Source organism: Camelus dromedarius, chromosome 12 (genome assembly GCF_036321535.1).
Source record: "Camelus dromedarius isolate mCamDro1 chromosome 12, mCamDro1.pat, whole genome shotgun sequence".
NCBI classification, from domain to species: Eukaryota; Metazoa; Chordata; class Mammalia; order Artiodactyla; family Camelidae; genus Camelus; species Camelus dromedarius.
The window spans coordinates 12,066,110-12,091,393 of record NC_087447.1 but is presented as its reverse complement, the minus strand read 5'-3'; the positions used below and the strand labels follow the sequence as shown (position 1 = coordinate 12,091,393).

Below are 25,284 nucleotides of genomic sequence, written 5' to 3'. Positions count from 1 at the left end.
TGACAGTGTGTATATAATAAAAATAATTGCTGCTGTTAATTCAGGACCTACTGGATGCCAGGGCCAAGCTCCTTTCCTGGGGAGCCTCATTGATCCTTACCTGCAGTGAGAGGCTACTGACCCGTCCAAGGACACACTGCCCGAGGACAGGAGAACGAGATGCAGGGCTGTCTATCTGTGCTCCTCCCTGGGCCCCAGCTATCTCTGGCCCCAAGTTCCTGGCTCAGGAAGGAATACACAGCCCTAGCCCTGGTGATTGACATTGCTGTTACGCAGAAACAAGTTGGGGCAAAGGCTTGCAGGGTGGTTTCTGTCCTGAACCAACACAGCGACATTCCAGGCACCTGGCTCTGCCCTCCCCCCAAGAGAATCTCAGATGTTACTGTTAAGGCAGGTTTCTTTCTTTTCTTTTTTTGATTTCAGTTTTATTGAGATATAATTGACAGACAGCACTGTATGCGTTTAAGGTGTACAGCAGAATGGATTGACTTACATATTATAGTTACCACAATAAGTTTAGCTAACATCCATCATCTCCCATAGATAACAACAACAACAACAACAACCAAAAAAAAAAAACCCAAAGAAACAAAAGAAGAAAAAGAAATGTTTTCTCCTTTGTGATGAGAACTTTTAGGATCTACTTTCTTAGCAACTTTTAAATATACCGATAGCAGTGTTAACTATAGTCATCATGTTTTGACCTATAAATGTAAGTTCAAAGAAAGTCTGGAAAACCCTTTAAATTTTCATTGTCACACATATCTTGGGGGATAAACAAAAAGGATCCCCACCCAACATAAGCTTGAAAAGGATGTTCTTGTGGAATTAACTGGAACTGACTATCACATCACAAACTTATCTTAGATAGGGATGAAATCAACTCTATTAAGGAACTCGAATCTTATAAGATCTATGTGTGTTGCTTCTGTATTTCTCCAAATACAAAAAAAAAGTGTTTTCTTATTAATAACTCAATTAACTTAAATAAAATAAAAATTACTTTGACTATTAAATATTTCAAACATACGGAAAATATTACAACCATTTATCCACTGTCTGAATTTAAATGACGTTTACATTTTGCTATCTTTGTTTCAGAATATCTTTTCTCTACATAGATAAAATATTATGGATACACCTAAAACTGACTTTCTATCTCTTTCCTCTCCCTCCCCAGGGTTAGCCATTTCCTATCATTAACATGCCTTTGCCATTCAAGAGTTTACACTACACATGTATCAATCTATCTTTGACTCTCTCTATATATACATCTGTATAACATAGTTTTGTGCATATAAAATTAGATTAGATTGGATACAAATTATATCATATTGAATGTATCTTACTGCTATTTACTTTCATTTTTACCTAATGTAATATTTTTTAAACTTATCCACTTTGATACATGTACACATGATTTGTTTTAACTGCTATATGTAAATCCATTGTATGAATAATCACATTGTTTACTTCCGAGCTGGTGGAGAATTAGGCTGTTTTTATTTTATTGCTGCCTCAAAGGGTGATGTAGGGGTGAGTATAGCTTAGTGGTAGAGCACGTGCTTAGCATGCACAAGGCCCTGGATTCAATTTGTATGTCTAAGTGCTTCAAGTTCATGAGTTCTCTTAATCCGTACAATTCCACGATGTATTTGTATCATTATCCCCATTTTACAGATGAAGAAACTGAGGTACCATGAATCTAAGTCTCTGGGAGGTAACACTGAACTCAGGAAATGAATGCTGAGGGGCTTGAATATGGTCCTGGGTTTAACTGCCCTGCGGGTGAGTCAGCCCCACTCTGGGCATCAGTGCAGGTTGCAGTGGACCCAGGAGTGGCTGGGCATGGCCCCTCTGTGAAGGACTGAAGCCTGGACCAGAGCCTGTGCCTTGGAGCCTGGATGGAAGTGACCTTCCCAAACAGCATGGCTTCACTGCTGTGCCCAAGTCACACCTAATGCATTTGGGACTCACCTATGCCCCAGGGGGTGGCAGATAAAAGCACTCCAGGACATAACCGCTGGGACCACAAGGTTTGAATTTGGGAAAGAGGGTCAACAGCCCCTGGGAAAACAACACCTTCAGGCTGAAGAACAGTCAGCGCCAGATTAAGGGAAGATGATTAATGGATGTGATGTCACTCCCTGGAAACTCCCACGGTGGCTCTTTTGGCTCTGTTATTATTTACACTTTCCATCTGCTGCCCTAGGCTCCTCTCCTGGTTCACTGACATCTGGGATGCCCCACTGCGCAGGCAGCAGATGGGGACAGAAAGGGAGTGGGACCACAATGCCCTAAAATGTGTGTGTGGGGCTAGGGGAAGGGGTGGAGACCCAGGGTGGGTGGTGGGTACACAAAGTGTGAATGGGGTTGTAAGCAGCTGTTTGGTCACACTTTCCACAACTATTTGATGGCATAGAGAAGCTTATATGATGGTTTCCATCAACATACACACATACTCCTTGGAAGACACGTGTCAACGTGTTAACCTGGGGTATTTCTGAGTGCTGTAATCAACAGCAATCTATGTTTTTCATGTAGTTCTTTATTTTCTGATCTGTTGTACAACCAACATTGTTTCTTACATAAGAAAGACATTCTTACATAAAGAATAACATCTGGGAGGGACTGTATAGCTCAAGTGGTAGAGCACATGCTTAGCATTCATGAGGTCCTGGGTTCAAGCCCCAGTCCCTCTTCTTAAGAATAAATAAATAAACCTAATTACCTCCCCCACCAAAAAAATGAATAAATAAACAAAAAGATTTTTTTTTAAAAGGAATAACATCTGGAAGGAACATGACCTTAGGAGTCAGACAGACCTGGATTTAAATACCAGCTCCACAGTGCACTAGCTGGATAATCCCAGATGTAATTTGTCACTCGGAGCTCAACTTTCCTATCTGTAAACTGGAGCCGATGAAAGGAGATGGGCACACAAAGTTCCTGATTTACGCTGTCGGTCCTCTTTTGAACAAGTGCTGTCCTCTGCCCCAGGGAAGACTCTGCCTCGCCCCGCCCCGCAGGCAGTAAGGGTGGGTCTGCCTGAGTCCCTTTCTGCTGAGGCCGGTAGGGGACACAAGGGTTGCACTGGGAGCCCATTGCTGACTGAAATCAAATCTTGTGCAACTCCTGGGTTGCTTGCTTCTGCGTTTGCAAGAGCAGTTGATCCCATTTGAGGAAGAAGTTACAAGAGGGAGGCTCTCGGGACAGAAATATGAGGGCTGAGCATTCAGCTGCTTCTCTCTCTCCCACATGTTCCCCAGAAACCATCCCTGAATCTCTCTGGATATGTCTTCCCTGCGCTTCCTGAGGGATCCAGGCACTTTTTTTTTTTTAAATAACACTCTTGTTGGGATATAATTCACCTACCACACTACTCACCCATTTGAAGTGTAAGACTCAACGGTTTCCAGCATTCAGAGTTGTACAACCATCACCATTATCAGGTTAAGGAAATCTGTATCATCCTAAAAAGAAACTACTTGGCGGTTACAACTCAGTGGAAGAGCGCATGTTTAGCATTCATGTTCAATCCCCAATACCTCCACTAAAATACGTAAATAAATCAATCTCACTACCACCACCCCCAAATAAAACAAAAATAAAAAAGATTACTTTTAAAAAAGAAAAAAGTTTTAAAATTAAATAAATAAATTTTTTAAAAAGTAAGTTTTTGAGCAAGATAACCAGATGAGGAGGGAGGGTACAGCTTAGTGGCAGAGGGCATGGTTAGCATGCACAAGGGCCTAGATTCAATCCCCAGGACCTCCACTAAAAAAAAGAAAAAAAAGATAACCAGAGGAGAGCCATCCATTAGCACTCCAGTGTCATCTTCAGACCCAGGTCTAGGGCCCCGGAAATGACCCTCAGCAGGTCACAGAAGAGCTGGCTTCAGACCCTGGTGCATCTCCGAATTCCCAGCATCTGAAACAGTGCCTGACGCACAACAGCAGCTCAGTAAACATTTATTCCATGACTGACTGAATGAAATCTGCCCTCCAGCCCCTCCCCCTCAGCCCTCTCCTTGGCAAGAGGAATAAAACCCCTGGTATGTTCGAGATTCTCCCATCTTGGCCACCTGATCTCTCACCTTCTGTCCTTCCAGCTCCCGCCCCACTACCTGGCTCCTTTCTGGTCACGAGTAAACAAAGGATCACACACTCAAGTGCTCCCACCAGCTCAAGTGCTCCCACCAATCGCCAGGCAGTAGAAATTGTTTCAAAAGCTCACAATCGCCCTCACAGGTGGAAATGATCCACTGCACTTTGCAGGTGAGGAAGGTATGATTCAGAATGATGAAGGGACTTGCCCGGCTGCTGAAAGGCAGAACTGAGACCCACAGCAGATCTTCTGATTCCATCCAGTGCCTCCAGTGGAGGGGGCAGAGTATTGCCGTGGGGGTGGGGCAGAGGGAAAGAGGGAGAGGAGGGAAAGGGAGGGGCTCCTGGGGGTTCTACAGCCCACATCCCAGGACCAGGTGGCAGGATCCCAGTCTTGGGGCTCCCACCCCACCCCCCAGGATGCTGCAGCCAGATTCCTCCACCCCCACCCTGCGTCCACTCCCCCTGGCTGGGACAGGAGCACGAACACACAGGCAGGCACACAACAGCCTTGAAGCATGGAGAGGCAGAGCAGCAGTTGCCTTACGCAGAAAGGCTTTATCTTTTTAATAAAATTATTTAATATATGATCAATATATTATACAATTATTCCCCAGAGGACATTTTTGTATAACACCCAAGTAAATAAAGTCATTCCCTCTCCTTGAGGAGGGAAACACCCCTAAAGGCTTCATCAGAAATCCTTTGGGCAAGCAGGCCAGCTGGTTCCCAAGGCCCTCGGGTGGCCAGACTCTTTGTCACTGTTCTTAAAACCTTCTAGAACAGGAACTGCAGAAAGAGCCTCCAACTCCAAAGCCCTCCCCTTTCACAGACGGCAAAGCTGACGCTCAGCAAGAAGGGTCAGCGCAAGGTCACCCAGCATCAGTGGCAGAGCTGGGACTCAGGCCCAGGCCCCCAGCCCCATCCTGCCTGCCCCTCCTCCCCAGGAGCACGGCCATCCTCCAACCACAGCGGAGCCTCTGAGGGAGCACCGGGTACCACTTCTGAAGGCTGGGTGGTAAGGCTGAGGCCGTGACATCTCTCTTCCTCTGGAGATTTATCCAGCAGCACAGGGCCCACGCACACACGGGCTTCAGGGACAAGGAGGCCTGGAGAAGTAGGTGACAGGCCTCCCCCTCAACACATCACCCTGCAACTGCCCAGGCCACATGCTTCCTACTCTGATACTGAGAACTTCCTCGTGCCTTCGCTTCTTGACTTGCTGATAAGGAGTCTTGGCGAACAGTTAAATATGTCCTTTTTTTTTTTGCTTTTAAAAAAAAGAATGGCTACTTAACACAAGTAGCCTGGGTGGACAAAGTCTTTCTGGGCTTCGGGTCCTCAAAGGTGGAGAAACATGACACATCCTCGGGGCTGAAAAGTGGGGGCTTCTGAACTAGGCGACCTCGGGGGAGCTTTCCTTCCGCCTGCACTCCCGGTACACCAGGAAGGGGTGGACGAACGTCAGAAGAGTGACAAGCACCAGCAACACATTCACCTGGAGGGAGAGGAAGGCATGGGGCGAAGTCCAAGTTCACCTAGAAGCACACACCACCAATGGAGGGACCAGGATTCTGCTTGGTTTATCTTTTACTTTCACTCAGACCCAAAGGGGCCCTCTGGGAGGGACTTGCGATTATTTTTTATCTGCCCTGTGGAGCAGGGTCCGAGGAAATATATGCCCATTTCACAGATGGAGAAATAGAGGCATAGAAAGCATTCAGTGACCTTCTCAGGTCACATGGGAAGTTGGTGGAGGTATCAGCTAGAGCATATATCTTGTGAATCTTAAGTCAGGATCATCTGATATCACAATCAAGTAATTCTCGATTTTTAAGTCCAGTCCTTTTATTTATTTATTTTTTTTCCCAATGACTGATTTAAACTCCTGTCCTACACTTTGCTGATCTTTTTAAAATGAGGCCAATAGGACTGTGTGGTGGTCAGAACACTGAATGCAAAGTCAAAAGACTTCTGCTCCTTCACTGTGGGCTTCTGACTTCCGAAGTCATGTAACCCAAATCTTTGTGCCTCAGTCTCTTCAATCTGCAAACAGCTGACAAGCCGAGCCCACCTCCCTGGGCTGGACCTGCGAGCATCCCTCCTCGTGTGGGGATACAGGGCTGAGGGTACAGATCTCCCCACCCCTGGACCAACCGTGGAGACCAATGAATGCTAACATAGCCCTAAGACCAAGGCCAAGGTCGGCCCTGCTCACAAGAAGGAAATATCTTTCAAGTTTTTCATTTGAAATGGTGTGGGAATTTTGCATTCTCCCCCAGAATATGTCTACTTGTTTCCACACACAGAAAAAATATCTTCTCAAATCTCTGAAATACATGGACTCTCTGGGATGCTGTGCCAGGTTCACCCTTTGGATTCAGGAAACTCCAGCACAAGGCAGCATCTCCCACTGGCCCCGGTTTGAAAAGCAAAACCAAGGATGTGCCCATGTGCAAAAATGTTCCTACAGGGACCACCCCCAGGCCACCCCAGCCAGATTTGGGGGAGCCTCTACTGGGACCGACAGAGTTTCCCCAATCTGGACATCCTTGCTGGTCTAGGCCAGGGTCACTCCCCACCCCACCCCCAACAGTACTCACGTAGAACGGGTCATTCTGGAGGGGACCTTTGATGAGGGTGAAGATGGGGAACTGGAGCAGAGACACGATGGCCGACAAGGCCATCACTAGCCCAAAAAGCTTCCCAAAATGCTCCGAAGGGAACCTGGGGAGAGAGGCAAACTAGGCTCCAGTGAGCTCTGGGGACCCTCCCTCCATGTAGGGGCTTGGCTTTGGTGGGCGTGGGTCAGCCCCTTGCTCCCGAGTCCCCTGGTCTAAACCCACCTTCCCCCACCCATATGCACACAGCCCTCCCCCTTCACCTCTGCTTAGACTCTCAAACCACAGAGCACACAGAGCACTGTGCTCAATCCTGGGAAGACAGCATGGGCCCAGACACAGGCTGTGCCCCAGAAGGTCTCAAGGAAAAGACACATGAACAGATCGTGACACACCAGATGATGCGTGCACTGTCAGAGGGAGAAAGAACAGAGTGCCAAGGGCACAAAGAAAGAAAGATGCTTTCTTTCTACTCGTCCCCGGGAGAGCTGAAACGGAAATGGACGTCGCAGGGTGAATAGGAGTTCACTGGGTAGATAACAGGGGCAGAGGGGAGCAGACAGGGGAGCTCAGGGACCTGAAGGCTCTCTCTATCCCTCCGACTCGCCTCCGCCTCCTCTACACGGGCTCCCAGACCCCGTGTGCCACCTCTGGTCCCCATCACTCTGACTTCTTGGCCTCCAGCACACCTCCTTTTGTCCCAAGGGTGCCCCAATCACCTAAGGCACACCACGCCCACTTACGCGAGGGTGAGGAAGGCAGCGTTGCCCCCGTAGAGGAAGGAGCGGCTGATCACTTGCAGGGCGAAGGTGGCGTACTGGAGGGGGAGGACGGGGACTGAGGCACAGATGGCGAAGCCCAGGCACAGCAGAGATGTCAGGGCCAGCGAAGGCACTGCCGAGCGCAGGGCTGCCGCCGAGGCCGAGGAACCTGTCCAAAGGGAGAGGAGAGGCTGCCTTTAGGCCTGCGGGGAGGTCATCCTGAGCCCTCTCATGGCACTTGCCCACCTCCAGTCCACCAACAAACACAGATACTTCACCTACTAAATATTGTTGAAACGTATCCACTCCTCTCCAGCCTAATCTCAGGCCACCATCACGACACCTGCTCACAGATAATCACAATGGTCTCAGGACAGGGAGCCCCCCTCGACCCAAAGCCAGATATTCCGGGCAGCACCATGGGTAAGAGGAAAAGATGGGAAACAATCCAAGTCACCACCAGCAGGGGAACGAGGCGTCAAGTATGCTGCAACCACGGATCAGAGAACCAGGCAGTGGCTAAAGGCATGAGGAGTGGGTTCGGCTGCAGGGCAAACTCAGGACAGAGAGTTACACAGAAAGAAAACTGCAGGACAGAGTGTGCACTGCCTTGTATCTAAGAAAGAGGAATGAGAGACAGAGTGAGTCTGTCTTTAAGGAAAAAATAAAAATAACCACATACAAATGAACCTATTTACAAAATAGAAAAAGACTCACAGACACAGAAAACAAACTTATGGCTACCAGAGGGGAAAGGGTCAGTGGTGGGGAGGGATAAGTGGAGGAGTTTGGAATTCACAGCTACAAACTCCAATATGTAAAATAGATAAACAAGGTCCTACAGTGTAGCACAGGGAACTATATTCAATTTCTTGTAATAACATAATGGCAAAGAATCTGAAAATTAAAAATATATGTATGTGTATGTATAACTGAATCACTTTGCTGTATACCTGAAGCTAACATTGTAAATCAACTACACTTCAATACAAAGTTTTTTAAAAAGAAAAATAATACGTATATATGTATGCGTATGACTGAATCACTGTGCTGTACACCAGCAACTAACGTAACATTGAACATCAACTATACTTCAATTTTAAACATTTACAAATTAAAAACAATAAAAAATTTTAAAACGACCTAGAGAAAGAGGGAAGGCACGGAGGACAGGGAACAGAGAAGGAAACTACATTTCTTTGACTCTATCTCATTTTACAGTTTTGGCTTGGGAAAAATGTACATGTTTGATACGTAAATGGTTTTAAAATAAAGCTGAATTTAAATAATAGGAAGAAAACAAGCAAGCAATTCCAAAAAAAAAAAAATCAAACAAGATGAAACCAATGAACATAACTTTATATCAGGTTGATGGCTCTTAAAATATAGTAATTTGACAGCCAGCTCTTAGAGAATGAGAATGAAAGGAAGGAAAGAAAGGAGGGAGGGAGTAACAGCAAGCAGCAATCATCCTGTTACTAACAGGACTGATGTTGCTAAAACAGTAATTATGCATAAAATGTATTTAAAAAATGCTATATACATGTATGTAGTATATGCACATATATAGTATATAAGTTAACACAGTATATATATATACTATATATATATATAGTATTTTGGGGACTATGATTTTCAGAGGAAAAGAGACACAAATGTAAAGATCAAGGAAGTAAAATTTGAATTAAAATATCAGTATTAGTTATTCATGATGTAGCTTTTCATCCAAAACATTATGTATACCTTACCTCTACCTAAGGCCTCAAAGCAATGACAACCCAGGAGAATTAGAAACCCTAGCAACCAGATTGCAGTCTTTAAAAACTATTTCTCATTTTAAGGGGCCCAGGACGATTGGGAGAAATGGCTGGTTTCAGGTCTGAGCCAGGCAACCCCAGTGAAATGGACCCGAACATCTCATTGTGCTAGAAAATAAAGACACTCTCTAAAACTAACGGGATTATTTGTAAAGGACACAGATACTGAGTTGGTAAAGTTCCCAGTGGTCCAAGCATCAAGAAGAATCATGACAGAAATAGACGGAGCGGGAGGGTATAGCCCAAGAGACAGAGCACATGCTTAGCACGAATGAGGCCCTGGGTTCAATCCCCAGTACCTGCATTACAATAAGTAATTAAATCTAATTACCTCTCCACCCTCCCAAAAAAAAAAACCTTAAAAAAAATAGATTGAAATATATCCAATATGTTTAAAATGAGATTTTTAAAAGAGAAACTTTACCAGGGAAAAAGGGGTGGGGAGGGGATAAATTTGGGAGTTTGAGATTTACAAATGTTGGCCACTATATATAAAAATAGATTTTTTTTAAAGTTTTTTGTATAGCACAGGGAACTATGTTCAATAGCTTGTAATAACCTTTAATGGAAAAAAATATGAAAATGAATATATGTATGTATATGCATGACTGGGACATTGTGCTGTACACCAGAGATTGGGACATTGTGCTGTACACCAGAGATTGACACATTGTAATTGACTGTACTTCAGTAAAAATAAATAAATAAAAATACAAATAATTTGATAATCTTCAAAAAATAAACAAATAAAAGAGGTACTATGAGCAGTTACCCCTGGAAGTTGCTAAGGCACCAAGTCATTTTTCCAAAACTAGTAAACAGGATAAACCATGCACTTATTTCAGGGTAAACAAAATAGTTAATAAAGGCAAGTTTTTCTTTCTAGAGGAATTCTAGCCATGGGAAGAAAAAGGAAAGACAGAAATAGAAAATCGCTGTTCTGCAACCCTAATAAAATAATGGGTCTAGGCACTGATTATCGATAGCTGTTAAAATCATTAGCCATGCCATTGATGTGTGGGCAGATCAGACGGACATCTGAGCCCACTGATCAATCTTAACATGATAGGAACAGGACAACCAATACCGGGGCCTGCTGATGAGAGCTCGCAGGAAGCCCACAGCTCCACATCTGAATCATTCCTGCCAAAACATATTAGAGTCTCCCGGAGACTCCCAATCTGCGTGTTTCCTGAAAAGACCCCATCAAAGAGACATTTTTAAATAAGGACGTGAAAAGGACGCCAAATCCAAAATGTGGGAAATCTGACAGGACAAATAACCCAGTTTCTTCCACAAATAAACAACTTAAAAAGATATAAAAGGCACATCAGTTGGACCCTGTATGGATCCCAATTTGAACAAACCAACCATAAAAAGGCATAGTTGAGACATTTAGGGGAATTTGATCAGGACTACGTTATCAGATGACAGTAAGAAATTATTGCGCTTGTTTTAGGTGTGATAATGATATTATGGTGATGTTTATATAAAAGAGGTCTTATTTGTTGGAGCTACAAACTGACGTATTTACAGATGAAATGATCTGATGTCAGGGATTTGTTTCAAAATACTCCAGCAGGGGTAGGAAAAGCAGCTCAGGGGAGTGGGGAGGGGTAGAGATGAAATGATGGGGGTCAGGAGAAACATACTCTCTTTTACCCCTCCCCACCCCAAGCCTTGCAGGTTCAAATACCTCCGCACCCCTGTTCCTCCATTCTTGTCCAGGGACCATGTCTACCTCCTTGGCGGGGCACTGCCTGCCCCGTCTTAAGTCTGTCTCTCCAGACCCCTCCCTACCATGCCTCTGTGCCCTGGCCAGCCCGAATCCCTTTCTGGGATTCCTCAGATTCCTTCGTGTTTCACCCTCCCCTTCCCCACCTTGACTCTACTGTATTCCTACCTAGGCCATTCTCCCAGGGCCCCCCTTTTCATCTGCTCACTTCTTACTCATCCTTCAGGTCTCAGCTGAGATGCCACTTCCTCCAGGCAGCCTTCCCTGACACCTACTCCATCCTCACCCAGAACAGGTTATATGCCCTTCTCTGTGCTTCCACAGCTCCCTGCGGGTTGACTTCTTGGATTGTAATGCCTGACTACTTGTGCTGCTCCACTCTCTAGACCGACAACAGCTTGAGAACGAAGACATACCTGTCTTGTCCATTATTGAATCTGGAACTATGGTTGGCACATAATTGGCATTCAGTGACTAGTGGTTGGATGGATGGATGGATGGATGAATGAATGGATGATGGATGGATGAATGGATGGACAAATGCAAGGAGAAAAGGATTAAGAAGAAAAGAGAAGATGGACATGGAGGCAAACAAAGCTCTCTCCCTTCTTGGTTCCCTGACCCTCTGGAGCCCAGGTCTCACCAGTCATTCTTGCTTCCTCCTGGTACTTCTGTTTTAGCCGGTCCATGAGCAGACCATTCCAGGGGGCACACAGCACTCCAAAGAACTGAGTGATGGCAAAGGCATTCGTGTAGGTGCTGACTGCAGAGGAAGAGAGGGATGGGGTGGTAAGAGTGGTCCAGGGCTGCCTTACAGGAGAGGACTCTCCCATTCCGCCCCTGCCCTGCCTGACCCTCCTCCCCATCGCCCTGCTCAGACCTTCCTCTGGAGCACACAGCCCTCCCAGGCTTAGTACCCGGCCACAGGAGGTCCCAAGTCCCCAGCTGTGGTGCAAAGACGGGCTGCCTCCCAGCCCCACCACATACCGAGTACCCTGTCCCCACTGGCCAAGTTGGTCAGCAGAGAGTTGAGGGTGCCGATGAAGAGGTAGTGCCACAGCTGTATCACGGACAGCCACATCAGGTGCCAGGCAAAGCGCTGAGAGAAAACGTAGCTCCAGAAAGAGTGGGGTTCCCGCTGCTTCCCTGGTCCTGGGATCTCTGATGGGGAGAGGAGGATGTGAGCATGAACTACATTAAAGCTGTGGGCAGGGAGAAGGGTACAGCTCAATGGTTGAGCACATGCTTAGCATGCACGGGGTCCTGGGTTCAATCCCCAGTACCTCTATTTTATAAATAAATAAATGAAACTTTTTTTTTAAAAGCTGGGGGGACGTGGGGGGACGTGAGGAGACATGCAAGCCTGTAGGGGTCATAATACGACAGCCTGAAGTCCAAGCTCACCTGCATGCTCTCTAACCGGCACATCCCACCTCTGCCTCCGTCATCCAGGCCCTTCCACCTTGCATGCCCCTCCCCGTGTTCTCTGTCCCCTGAAATCTGATCTTTCACAGCTTGGATTCAATGACAAGTTTCTTGCACCTAGCACTTTTTAGATCTTCCTCAGGAAGGACGGTGAAAAGAAAGACAAGGAGAAAGAAGAAAGTTAGAGATGAGATGAAGGCTGGTGAAGGGGCCGCTATTCTTTCAGCTGCTCCATCCACATCCCTTTCTTTTCTTTCGGGACCAGGATCCTGAGTCTGTTCTGGAAATCTTCCCTGCCCTATTCTTCAGGGTCCAGACGGGACTGGGAGTTAAGTGTCCTGCGCCTCACTCAAGGTTGACCAGTTTGACCGTCCTCTTAGAGGCAGACTGGCTGTGATTTTAGATGGGATGCCCAGAGGTATCCTGGCCCTACTCTTCCTGGAGCCTGGCAAGTTCATCTTTCCCTTGATTCTTGTGAGCTTCCCAGAATCCTGTTCTTGTCACTACCTGATCCAGCAGCAGTTTGTGATGTTTGTCACCAAAGACCCAAAACAGAGAGAGGAGAGAAAGTAGGCAGCGACGGAGACGGGACAGTGAGAGAGAGCAGACGCAGGGGACCTGCAGACAAGGGAACAAGTAAGGCAGAGTTAGGACTGAGAAGTGGGGGGACGGGAGACAAATGACGGCAGACTGATGTCAGGGCGGGGAGGGGATGATGAGATAAGAGAGAGAGAGAATGGGGACAGAAAGAGATGAGACAACAATTTGGTCCCTCTCTGGATCCCTGATAAACTGAGAAGGTTGAGAAGACCCTACAGGTCCTTTCTCTACGGATGTTTCCTGATTCTGAGTCCCCGGAAAAGCTCTGGAGGTGAGGAACCCGGTCAGCTGTGGGGAAAGGCCAGGTCAGGAAGGGGCAAGGGGTTAACCACCAGGGCTTACCTTCCTTTGGTGAAACGAACTCTTTCGACTTCAGCTCCAGCCTTCGGGACTCAGTGTTACTCTCCTCTGCCTCTCTGGGGCCATCCTCAGAGCACAGGCTGTGGAAGCAGAAGCCCCGCCAGCCCAACCCAAGGTCTATGAGCAGAGACTGAGATTCAGGCTCAGGGGAAAGCGCACAGGGAATCCCACGTGTCACGGGACATTGGAGTCACCTTTTCACAATCCCAATGCCCAAATCGCAGCCCAGACCAGTTAAGTCAGAATGTCCGGACATGGAAGCCAGGTTCCATTTTTTTTTTTTTTTTAAAGATCTCCACATAATCCTAGCCATTCTAAAACACAGCAGAGTTTGGGAACCACTCAAGGGAAAAGCAGGGCAGACTCGGGATCAAATCCCAGCCCTGCCCCTCCCTGGCTGGGGCAACGCAGCTCAGACTTGATTCTTCTGAGCCTCAGTTTTCTCACTTGGAAAATGGAGCTAAGGATATTGATCTGAGGATTCCAGGGACATGAAATCAGAGGACACATGGGGCTGGCAAATCATTAGCAGCCGACAAATGCCCTCCCTCTACTGCGTGTGATGACTCACTGCAAAAATGGTCTCATTTCTCCACCTCCTCTGGTCTCCACCCTTCGCGATGGAACTTTGCAGCTCTGACTAGTTCCCTAGTCTGCTTCGGCCGAGAGAACCCAGCAGAAGTGATGCTGTGCCCATTCCAACCCTAAACCTGAAGAAACCCTGTGCATTTCTGCAGCCTCTTGGAAGCCTGAAACCACCATGTGGAGAAGCCCAGGCTAGCCTGCTGGAGGATAAGAGCCATGTGACCCAGATGTTCCTGCCACTCCAGATGATCACTGGACAAACCCCATGTGAGTGAGGCCATCCTGCCAGCCAGCTCTCAGTGAGCCCACCAGATGATCAGAGCCATGAGAAGCCCTGTCAAGATCATCCAAGCATGTCCCCAATCAGTAGAATTAGCCAGCTACCCACAGACTTGTGAAAATAATAAATGCTTGGATGTTTCAGGCCACTGAGCTTTGGGGTGGCTTGTTAGACAGCAATGGCAAACTGATACACCCCTGATCTAGTCCTCCCCTCCTGGGACGGCTTTCCTCTGCCCTCGATAACCACATCTGTCCCACCCCCTGCTGCTGACACCAGGTCAGATGAGGGGCTCTGGCCACACCATCACCAGCTTGTGGTCCTTACCCATAGCTGTAGTTGGGGGGCAGCGGGTAGGGGACGTGCCCCTGGGGCATCAGGAGGAAAGTACGCCCAACATGCCAGGCACTGCAGACAGAGATGAAGATGAAGGAGGCCTTGAGGCTGATGCCTTGTTCATAAAGGAGCTGCAGAGAAAGAAGGGGAAAAGTCAGGGTGACACCTATGGTCACGGCAGCATCATTCATGACATCTATAAGGTGGACGCAACCAAGCGTCCACCACGGATGAACGGAGAAACGAAACGTGGCAGACATACAAGGGAACATCACTCAGACTTAAAAAGGGAGTCTTAAAAACCTAACAACCGCTACAGCATCAGTGGACCTTGAGTAAAGGACGCTAAGGGAAATAACCCAGCCACAGAAGGATAAATACTCTGAGTCCACTTACATGAGGAACCTGCAATAGTCAACTTCACAAAAGCAGAAAGCGGAACGGTGGCTGCCAGGGGCTGGGGGGTGGGGGGCGGCGGGGGCAGGGGGAATGCGGCGTTACTGTTTAACGGGTGCAGCGTTTCAGTTTTATAGGGTTGAGAAGAGCTCTGGAGATGGATGGGGCTGAGGGCTGCACAACAGTATGAATGACTGTAATGCCATCGAGCTAGATACTTAAAAATGGTTAAGACGGCAAACTTTGTTAGGCATGTTTTACCACACAAAAAATCAGTGTGAGAATCAGAGGCTAGAACCTCAGTTTCTAAGAACGAGTCTTGAGACAGGCTCTTGCCCTTTACCCTGGAGGCTGACTAGGGACACGCAGCCTCACCCTCACCCCAAGGCTCAAGCAGCAGCACGTCACCCTCAGCCTTGTAGAGCCTCCCTGTGTGGCTTCTCAGAGATCTGCAAGCACAGTGCTCCCCGCCCCCGCCAATAGCAGCAAAGTCCTCTTGCTCAAACAAAATTTTACACGGAAATTCAACTCATGAAACACATCCAGGGCCAGCTAGGGTGGGGGCATAGCTCAGCGGTAGAGCACGTGCTTAGCTTAGCATGCACAAGGTCCTGGGTTCAATCCCCAGTACCTCCATTAAAATAATAATAATAAAATAAAATAAACTTAATTAACCCCCCCCTAAAAAACCACATCTGGGGGAGTGGCCCAGTTACCCTCCCCCTCATCCTCCCTGGTGACATAATGTCAAAGAGAACCCCTCAGTGTTCCTCAGTACCGAGTTTGCAAACCATTGCTCTAGCCCAACCTCCTCACTTTACAGAGGGTCAAAGCAACGCCCAGAGATGCACAATGAACTGCTCAAGGTCAGAGTGTGCAGCAGCAAGGTCAGATTAAACTAAGAACTCTGGCTCTTGCTCTGGCACTCTCTCGCTCTCCTTTCAACTCTAAGGAGGGAAGAGATAAAGGAAGGTGCATCCAGGAGAAGGAGGGAGAACCTGGAAAGTGGCTCTGGTGTTGGGGCACAAAGGCTTGAGAAAGTGCCCCAGGGTCTTGGAGGGTCTTGGAGGGTCTCTGGGTGACCCTCCAAGCCAAGGTGCTCACAGAACCTAGCAAGTCTCATGTCTGGGTAGTGATTCCCCGAGATCCTCTTCTCTTCCCCTAGGCCCACAGGCTGTGTCAGCTGCTTCTAGCCTAACACCAAGTCCAGAGGGAAGTCCCAGTCTGGGCAGCTTGGGGCGTCAAGGACCCACAATCCTCCATTCCTTTTGCTCAGTCATCCTTTGTGTGCTGACTTTTGACCTCCAACTTGTTGCCTCATAATCACAGTATGGCTGCCACAACTCCAGTATCACATCCTCTCACCACAACATTCAAAGAGGAAGGGTGCATAAAATGACTATAACCCAATAAAAAAGTCTAAAAAAAAAAAAAAGAGGAAGGGTGCGAAGGGGAGCCAAGAAAGAAAGCTTTCTTTTTGCTCTGATCTTACCTTCCATCAGGGAGAGGAAATGTCCTGTAAAGTCTTCTAGTATACATCACTTCATCTCATTAACATGGACTGCATAATATGGCCACCTCTACCCAACAATCAGGATTCACCCCCTGGGCAGAGCACATCACTGCCCAGATAAAACTGTTAGCTACGAAGGTGGAATGGCTGTTGGGTGGACCACGAATAGCACTGCCAACAGCTGATGCCCCAATCCCAACATCAGCCTTTTGGAGAGCTGGAGAGGCCTCTGTGTCTGCCCCTACTGTCCCCACCAGCCACCTGTCACCTCCTTGTCCAAACCAGAAGCTCACAGACGCAAACATCTCATTCCAAAGGCTTCCAGCCTCCACCCTCCGGCCCAAGTACAGCATAATCATGCCTTCCCTTGGCCTCTGCCCAAAGATCCAAGTCAAGTGGAAAGAAGGAGCTTTATCATTACTACAAGTTCAAGCTCTAGGACCAGATAGGCCTGCGTTCAAATTGAAGTGTCACGTTTACTAGCTGCAGGAGGGCTGGTAGAGAGAAATCGTGCAAAGTTCACAAGTGTCTGAAATACACATATAAGTGTTCAATACATGTTGGCAATGGCTATTTTTTACCTTAATGATAAGAAAGACGGACGAGGAAGAGTCGAAGGCTCCATTGTAGAGGGTGATGATGGTGGAACGGTGTTTGCCAAATAGGTTCCCGATCTGGAGAACACGACCAGCCTGAATCACTTATTTATTCATGAAATGAATATTTCCTGCGCACCCAGCACACGCCAGACCCATCCTCCACCCCAGGGGCTACCACCCTCCCCATCAGAGGCAGCCAGGGCAGAAAAGTGCTTCTCCCTCCCTCCCCCGACCCCAACCTCCTGCTGGGTGCCTATGATTAGGGCAGGCTCGCACCTGTAGGTTGGTGATCAGAAACAGGATTCCTCCCACAGTGAGCATAGGCATGGCCAGGAAGAGCAGCGGGGCTGAGTCTGGAACAATCAAAGAGGTGGGGTGGTGTCACAGGGCCACCCACACATGGAGCCCCGAACTCAGGCCCCCAGCTACTCTGAATTCCCGACAATCCTGGGATCAGGGCCCCAATTCCAGGCAGCCTTCCAGCATCCTTCATCTTAAGATACTTGTCAAGGCTCCCACACATCGCTGCAGAGGGAACCTACAGAGGTCTCCAGAGCCACCTTCTCCTCCATCAAAGATGATCCCTGGTCTGTGGCAGGCTGGATGTCTAGAGAGGCAGGACTCTACGTGATGCCACTGCCCTCTTCACTCACTAGACCACCAGCAGTCCTCTATTCATCCCTGACACTGTGGGGGAGAGAAGCCTGGATTCAGCCTAATTCATTGCATTGGGCTGGATTCCGAATCTGTGACTCAGTCATCTCATCTGATAAATGGGAACAGTCCCCGCTCTTCCTGCCTCATGGGGTGCTGTGAGATCTGAGTGAGAAAACGGCCGTGGACTGTCTCTCCTTGAATGAACAAATTCAAGTTTGAGCATTTTCCTTTCTGCCAGGCATCATGCTTGGCGTTGGAACTGCAGGATGGATAAAGAATGCTTCCTGCCCTTGAAGAGACCAACATGCAAAAAAAAAAAAAAAAAAAAAAAAAATCACTCCAACAGGTCTAGAAAGTGTTGAGTAAGAGCTGAACAACTAAAAACAACTTAAGTGTCCAGGGCGGGAAGCCCTTCGTAAACGAGTCTTTTCCAAACCACAGCCTTCTGCCCACCTTTGTGATTTGAGCCATAACCCCATGCCTGTCCTACTATATTTGCCAAAATGGCTTTCTTTAACTCACTTTTATCCCATTGCAATCTATTATTTTTAAAGGAAACTTCATATCACTAGTATAAATGAAAAGCCACTTGTGTTGCTTGCTGTGAATAGGAAGTAACTGTAAAAATAAACACAATGAAAAGACAAAGGTGTTATTAAATGGTAACTGCACGCAGTTGCCCTCAGCGTATCCAAAGCCTGAAACCCGCTCTTGCCATTGTGTCAAATCATACCAGCCCCACGTCAAGGCGTTCATGCGTGGAGTCTGAGGACTGGAAGAGAAATAAAAAGGGAGTACCTTTCCCACCAGGTGATTCAGCGTCTGTTCATGCAGCGCGTGTGAGCTTCCTAATAAGAGTCTCCAAAGTAACTCATGTTCTAGGAATGGCTGATCCAAGCCCTGAGAAGCACTGTAAACTTGCTCACTGTAGTATTCACTCTCTCTACCATTCAATTTCTGTCTCTATGACAGGTACCTCTCTCCGAACCCACGAAAGGATTGTTGAGATTCCTTTCACAGGAGGATCTCTGTGGTCTCAACATCTTTTTCCAAAGCCAAAAAGCCCTCTGTTCTGAGGGGAGGGAAAATTGTTGCTCCAATGATTCACAAACACGAGTCAAACACGCCCAGCCACCACCTCCACATTCAGCCACTTGAAAATCATGTTTGGGCTTTTAGGTAAGAGGCTGGTGTCATGGGGAGAGTGGTTTTAAATAACTGACTTGAGGTGTAGGCTCCCCAACGAGATCTGCTCGGACGCAGACCCTCAGTCAGCCTGTGTTCACTGAGCACAAATGCAGAACCAGCTTCAGCACAGGACTACACACAGGAGTGTTCTGGACTTTTATTTCCTAACCCCAACATTGAGCCGCATGATCTGACACTGGGGAGGAACACTGCAAGGCATCTCTTGGCCTCTTTAACCGAGATGCCAGCAAAAAGCACAGCCAGGGGTCCCAGGCCCACCTCCTACTAATTTGCCCTGTGGCCTTTGGCCAGTCTTTGAAGGGGGGGTCTCTCTCTGACCCTGGTTTCCTCCTCTACGCAATGAGGGAAAGTGGGGAAGAACCAGTTTGGAACCGCCAGGTTTTGGAGTGGCGTACATCCATAGATCAGTAAAATTTGACAACTTTTGACTACAATAGAGTTATCACTTTTTTTGTCCTGCTAAGCCAGGATATTTTCAAAAACAACTGCCATTTCACATTACCTTTTTGTTTAAAAAAAAGAGAGAGGACATTTTAATATGTACAAGAGGAAGGGTGTAACCTTTTGAATAAATTCCTCTCTCTGAAGCAATCCCTCCTTTGTCCTTATTTTTTGCATTTCTCACTGGACTCAGCTGTCTTCACAGGCTAGCAGTTACTCTCAAGGATTCCTTCCAGCTCAAAGTCTGTGGATTCTGAATAATTGTAGGGGTTGCTGCGTCCCGCCCATCACCTTCTGCACCTGCCCCATCCACCAGGCACCCCTGAGCTTGTGTCCATCCTGACAGCACTCACCTGCGGAGGTGAAGGCTATGGTGAGCGTGGCGCTGGTGTAGAGAAATCTGAAACACAGAACGGGAAGTGGAGAACGTTGTCAAGACGAGAGAAACCTGAAGGGGCAGAGTGCGTGGAGCCAAGGCCCACCAACCTGAGAGTCCCAACTGGCCAATTCCTTGAAGAAAGGGGTCAGTGCCTGGTCTACAGATCATAACCTTGAGGTCTAATTCCTTGACGCTGTGTGACCTGAGGCAAGGCACTGCTCTTCTCTGGGCCTCAGCAGTCTTTTCTATAAAAAGAAATTATTGGACTGATCTAGAACCCAAGCTTCAAGTTCTAGAATGTTAATAATTTCAGGACCACGATCCCAAGATTATGGGGATCTCTTAGAAGTCTGGAGGTCTTGTGAGCCATGGGGTAATAAAAGTAGTGCTTAAGTGTGATATTCTGATTTATAATAACAAATATATATTTAGTCCTTGTCCCCAGTCCCTGACACGGGGCTCCTCAAACCCTTGTAAATTCCTATGTAATAAGAGCAGTAAGAGCATCTTTTGTTCCAATGAGGAGACTCTGGATGCGGCTGCTCACCGGAAAGATGAGCCGTAATTAGACGCTTGGAATTTTCATCCCCATCTTCCCCTCCAACCCCTACTTCTCCAGAGAGGGGAGAGGAGCTGGAAATGGAGTCAGCAGCTGATCATGGCTACATGAGGAAGCCGCCATAAAAATCCCAACAGTATGGAGTCTGGAGGGCTCCCAGGTTGGTAAACACAGCCACGTACCAGGAGGGAGCTGCGCCCTGACTCCACGGGGACAGAATGTCTGGGGCTCACGACCCTCCCTGCCCTGGCCCCATGGACTCCTCACCTGGCTGCTCGTCTGTGTCCTTTATCACAGTCTTTAATAAACTGGTGAACATAAGTGTCTCCCTGAGTTTTGTGAGCCCTTTAGCAAATAACTGAATCCAAGGGGGAGGAGGTCACAGGAATCTCGGAACTGTAGCCGAGTCAGAGAGATGTTCTGGGTAAGCGGGGGCCTCACCACTTGCCGTTGGCATCTGAAGTGAGGGGCAGTCTGGTGGGACTGAGCGCTTAACCTGTGGGAGCGGATGCTTGCCCCTACCTGATGCCTCTACCTGCTGTCTCCAGGTAGAGGGGGTCAAACTGAGTTAAACTGTAAGACACCTGGCTGGTGTCGCAGAATTATCACTTGGGGTGGGAAAGACTCCCACACATTTGGCAACCAGAAGTGTCAGAAGTGAAATGCTCTGCGTGTGAGTAAAGGAGAAACACAGGAGGGAAGACTGAGTTTTTCTTTCCATTTTAAAAAGATTTTTTTCTTTTTTTTTTTTTTTTGAATAGAGGTACTGGAGATTGAACCCAGGACCCTGTGCATGCTAAGCACACGCTTTACCACTGAGCTGTACCCACCTGCCCCCAAGACTGAGTTTTTCTTGACACACTAAAGGCTGGAGTAAAGGGAAGCAGCAAAGGACGAAGGACAGGGAGGAGAAGGAGACAGGAAACCAAGGTCCATGAGAGACTGAGATAGTCATTATGTACCGAAGGCCTAAAGAGCAGTCTTTGCTCTCTGGCTATCTCCGGACCCAGCCGCCCTCCAGTCCCTCTGATAACTCATCTCTCACGTGCCTCCTTCCCGGGAGGTGCCTTGCTCTGGCCTATCAGCCCCCAGCAGACTACTGCTTATCGCCGAATCTGGCCAGCTGCAGGGACCCCTGTGTGAGCCCGAGCAAGTGCCCTACCTTCCCTGACTCATTGGAGAGGACCTGATACCCCGGACACCTTATCAACTAAGCTTCTGCGGATGGACGGGAAGTGGGGCGGGGGGTGGTAGGAAGCAGGACAATGCAGCCGGAGTCACTTGGGTGTGAGTCTTGGTGAGAGATGAGGACAAGGGTCCCAGGAACAGTGGCAATTCTAGATTTTGCTAGTTTCATAACCCTGGCCCCAGGCCAGCCCTCACAGGAAGCAGACCGGGACTCCTGCTCAGTTCAACATGTCATCCAGCCCACAGCTCCAAGTGGAACAGAGGAAGCTGGCAAGGAAAGGGAAGCAAGGGTTTGGGAAGCAGGCAGGCTAGACAAAGTCCACACCCTGGGCAGTTTCTAACAGAGATGCTGGGGCAGGGCTGCCCAGTTGCCTGGCCTGAGTCTCCCTCCAAGCAAAGCTGCTGCCGGAGCTCTGTCCTGACCAGCCCTGCTCAGGCCAGGCTTTCGGGACTCACATGGCTATGAGGCGGGCCACAGTGGTCTTGAAACGGTCGAAGATGTAGCCGGTGGGAAATGTCATGAAGTTGTTCATGAAGGATGCCAGGGTGAAGATGAGGGAGAACCGCTCGTCCTGGGCCTTGCAGTCTGAAGGAGAGAAAGGCAGATCTGAAGAGCGCAGGGTGGACAGGCCAACCTCCCATTGGCCCTAACCTTCCTTCCAGGGGAGCATCCAGCCTGGCTCCCCTCGAGGCCAGCCTCTTCCATCCTGGACATCTTGCCTGGTGGAAAGTTCTCCCTTAGGTGAGATAAAATACGACTGCCCTTAATTACCCCTTGGGAGCTGGTACATCCCTCTCCAGGCACCTCCTAGACCAAGGGTGAGGCGGGGAGGCTGCCACTCCCTTCCTCTCACCATAGAAAGGCTGGCAGGGTGGGCAGGGGCCTGGAGTCCTTCCTACCCCTTCCCACCACCTGCCAACCAGACCCAACTTCCTAGAGAAGGCCCCACTCCCTTACCAGCCTGCTCCGTGACATTGCCTGTCAGATTGGCCTGCGATTCACACAGCTCCTCAAAGTAATGTTCTGTCTTGAAGACAAACACCAGGGATGCCCAGCCGAAGAGGACGCCCGCAAAGCCGAGGCATTCCAGCAGCCCGGTCAGCAGGGTGGCCACACGAAGGAGCAGGTTCTTGCCCTGCATGGTCCGAGGTGGAGCGGATCCTCAAATCCCACCGGTGGCCTCCTGAGCTGACCACAGGAGCTGCAAAACCTGGCGTTTGAGCACTTGGAAAATTCCTTTTGGCAGCCTCTTCTGTTCAGGTAGCTCTCTGGGTCTGGCTGTGTTAGGCTTGAGCGAAATCCATCAATGGGCGATTCTCTGGATCCTGTAAAACAAGGCAGAGGCTTGGTACAGGGGGCTGTGGGAAAGGTAGAGGTGGACAAAGCGTCCTTTGTGAGGTGGAGAGAGGCCAGTTGTTAGAAATGGGCATAAAAAACTCCCCATCCCACAACCGGCAACTGGTGGGGAGGCAGGAATTCTGGAGACAGTTCACTAAAACAATAACAGCAGCAAATCTGAACCAGGCACGGGGGTAGGGGACTTCACATACATCCTCACAAAGCCTCCAGATAACCTGGAAAGTGAGTGCTTTCTTATCTTCAGTTTACTCACAACTTGAAACAAAAGCGGGAGGATTTTTGTAAACTCCCCAAGGTCACGTGGGCCAGTCAGTCACATCGCAGGGCTAGTTAATGTCCCCCAAATCCCCACCTCAACACGATCCTCGCGATCCTCCGGGACCCTGGGCCAGTACGCCCCATACCCACCTCCCCGCCGCCCCTGCTCAGTCACCACCTGCCCGGAAAGGGCCCACAGGCCGCTCCCCACCCCACCCCGCTCCCCCTCCCGCACGTGGTCCGCGGCCCTCCCAGCAGAGGCGCCCGGGGCTCTGTTGCGTCTTAGCGCCCCTCACCTCGGCTCCGCGATCCCACCGCCCCCCGTCCCTGGCCCCGGCCCCGGCCCCGGCCCCAGCCCTGTGCCCCAGTCCTACCGGCTGGTCTCCTCGCCGCGCTCCCCGGACGGCGCCTTTCAAGGTTTGGACTCGCGCCTCCTGCCGCCCCTCCCAGTCCCCGCCGCGCTTCCCCGGCGATCCCGGAAGGGTCCACCACCTCCCGCTCTCCATCACTTCCTTCTTCTTTCTGGCTCACAGTCTCGCGCACTTTTTGACCACGCCACGGGATCGTCCGTCCTCGGGAACCCCAGGGGCGTCTGTTTTCCTCTCTTGATCCTTTTTCAGCCTCCCCGCTCCTTTGCCCCTCCTTCCTCCCCAGATCAAGATAGTTTGAATTTTGTTCCACGCACAGGCAGCCCCACGGAAAACAATCAGAAATTCACAGCACACACGCGGATGGCTTACCTGCATGCAGACGGACAGGCACGCACGCGCGCGCGTGCACACACACACACACATGCACACACTATTCCTTGTGCTCTACCTTGACCACGTGGGTAAACACAGAGCACATTTTTCCCCATTTGTCCACCAGCTCAAACCTCTCTCCGGATCTCAAGCTCCCAGTGCTGCCAGCAAATCCCAACACAGAATCAGACAACCAAGAACCAAAAGTCGACAGTGCAGACCAAAAAATGTCGCCTGCCATTTCAGTAAACAAAGACTGTTGCCTGCCAATCCGACACCTGCCGCTGACCAGCCTCGGGGCCCTGAAGGGAGTTCTGAAGGGAGGAAAACAGGATGCTGGTGGTTCAGATGCATATCCATCGGACTTCAGTGAGCCCAGATTCTTGCTTCTTGTCACACTTTAAAAAAAAAAAAATGCTAAAATCATGAACTTGAGATATCTGTTTTTGTGATTAGCAGTAATCTTTTCTTGTAAAATATATTTTTTTCAGCAGAAACTCCTAGATATCTCAGCTCCTCCTTTACCACTTGGAACAGTTCCTCAGAACTAGAGGCAGTCTCCCAGGCTATAGTCTCAGTAAGGTCCCCGAATGAAACATAACTTGCAACTTTTAGGTTGTACAGGATTTTTGGTTGGTTGGTTGGTTAGGTTTTGTTTTTTTTTTTCCCCATTCAACAGCAGCTCTCCAGCTTACCACCCCCTGGAGTGGTGCCCTGCCTTTTCCCCCACCGAGGACCCCTTTGATTACTCCCTGCCTCACCCCCAGCCCAGGTTCTGAAAGAGTCTACCCGCCAGACTTCGTTGATTAAGTATTCATTCATTGCTCCATTTTTTATTAATCAAAGACATATATAATTGCCCATTGGAGCTTGTGATCAGCATGAGATAGCCGGCTGAACCAGCTGTGCCGCTACCATTCCGGCCCAGAGCAAGTGAGCATGAGGCTTCCATAGAAAGCTGAATTTGGGGGAGGGTTTCCTGTATGTTCAATGCAGTCTGTAGACCCCCACGCCCAGCCTCCTGGATTCCCCTTGGGGCCCAGGGACTCAAGCTATTCCAAGCCCACCATTCTTTTTAATGAGGGAGAAATAAGAGATTAAGACAGTGGAAAGCCAGAACCAGGGAGTATTTTCCAGATCTCTACCAAAACACGATAAATAAAGCCTAGCCACCCAAGAGATGGGCCTGCCGGGGTAGGGGTGCCTCTGGTCGTGTACCCAGGCACTCACTAGTTACACAGCCCAAAGCAAGCCCTTGACTGTCCCGCCTGTAAAATGAGGCTTGTAGTTTCCTAATTACATTAACTGTCACAAAAGAAATATGAGACGGGTTTATGAAGTCCCTGCGGGTATGAT

At 48.7% G+C, this 25,284-nt stretch overlaps 1 protein-coding gene across 1 annotated transcript; it reads right to left on the bottom strand.

The window, feature by feature from the left end:
* Positions 1–4,649: 4,649 nt before the first annotated feature.
* On the bottom strand, positions 4,650–22,709 carry SLC43A3 (solute carrier family 43 member 3). Its single transcript, XM_064492323.1, has 12 exons — positions 22,526–22,709; positions 22,024–22,153; positions 19,795–19,841; positions 17,411–17,487; positions 17,117–17,209; positions 14,618–14,757; positions 13,408–13,505; positions 12,028–12,201; positions 11,684–11,803; positions 7,471–7,657; positions 6,710–6,833; positions 4,650–5,604 (listed from the first exon to the last, which is right to left on the bottom strand). The coding sequence occupies exons 1-12, from the start codon at positions 22,707–22,709 to the stop codon at positions 5,503–5,505; spliced, it is 1,476 nt and encodes a 491-aa protein (XP_064348393.1). The 3' UTR covers positions 4,650–5,502.
* Positions 22,710–25,284: the final 2,575 nt, after the last annotated feature.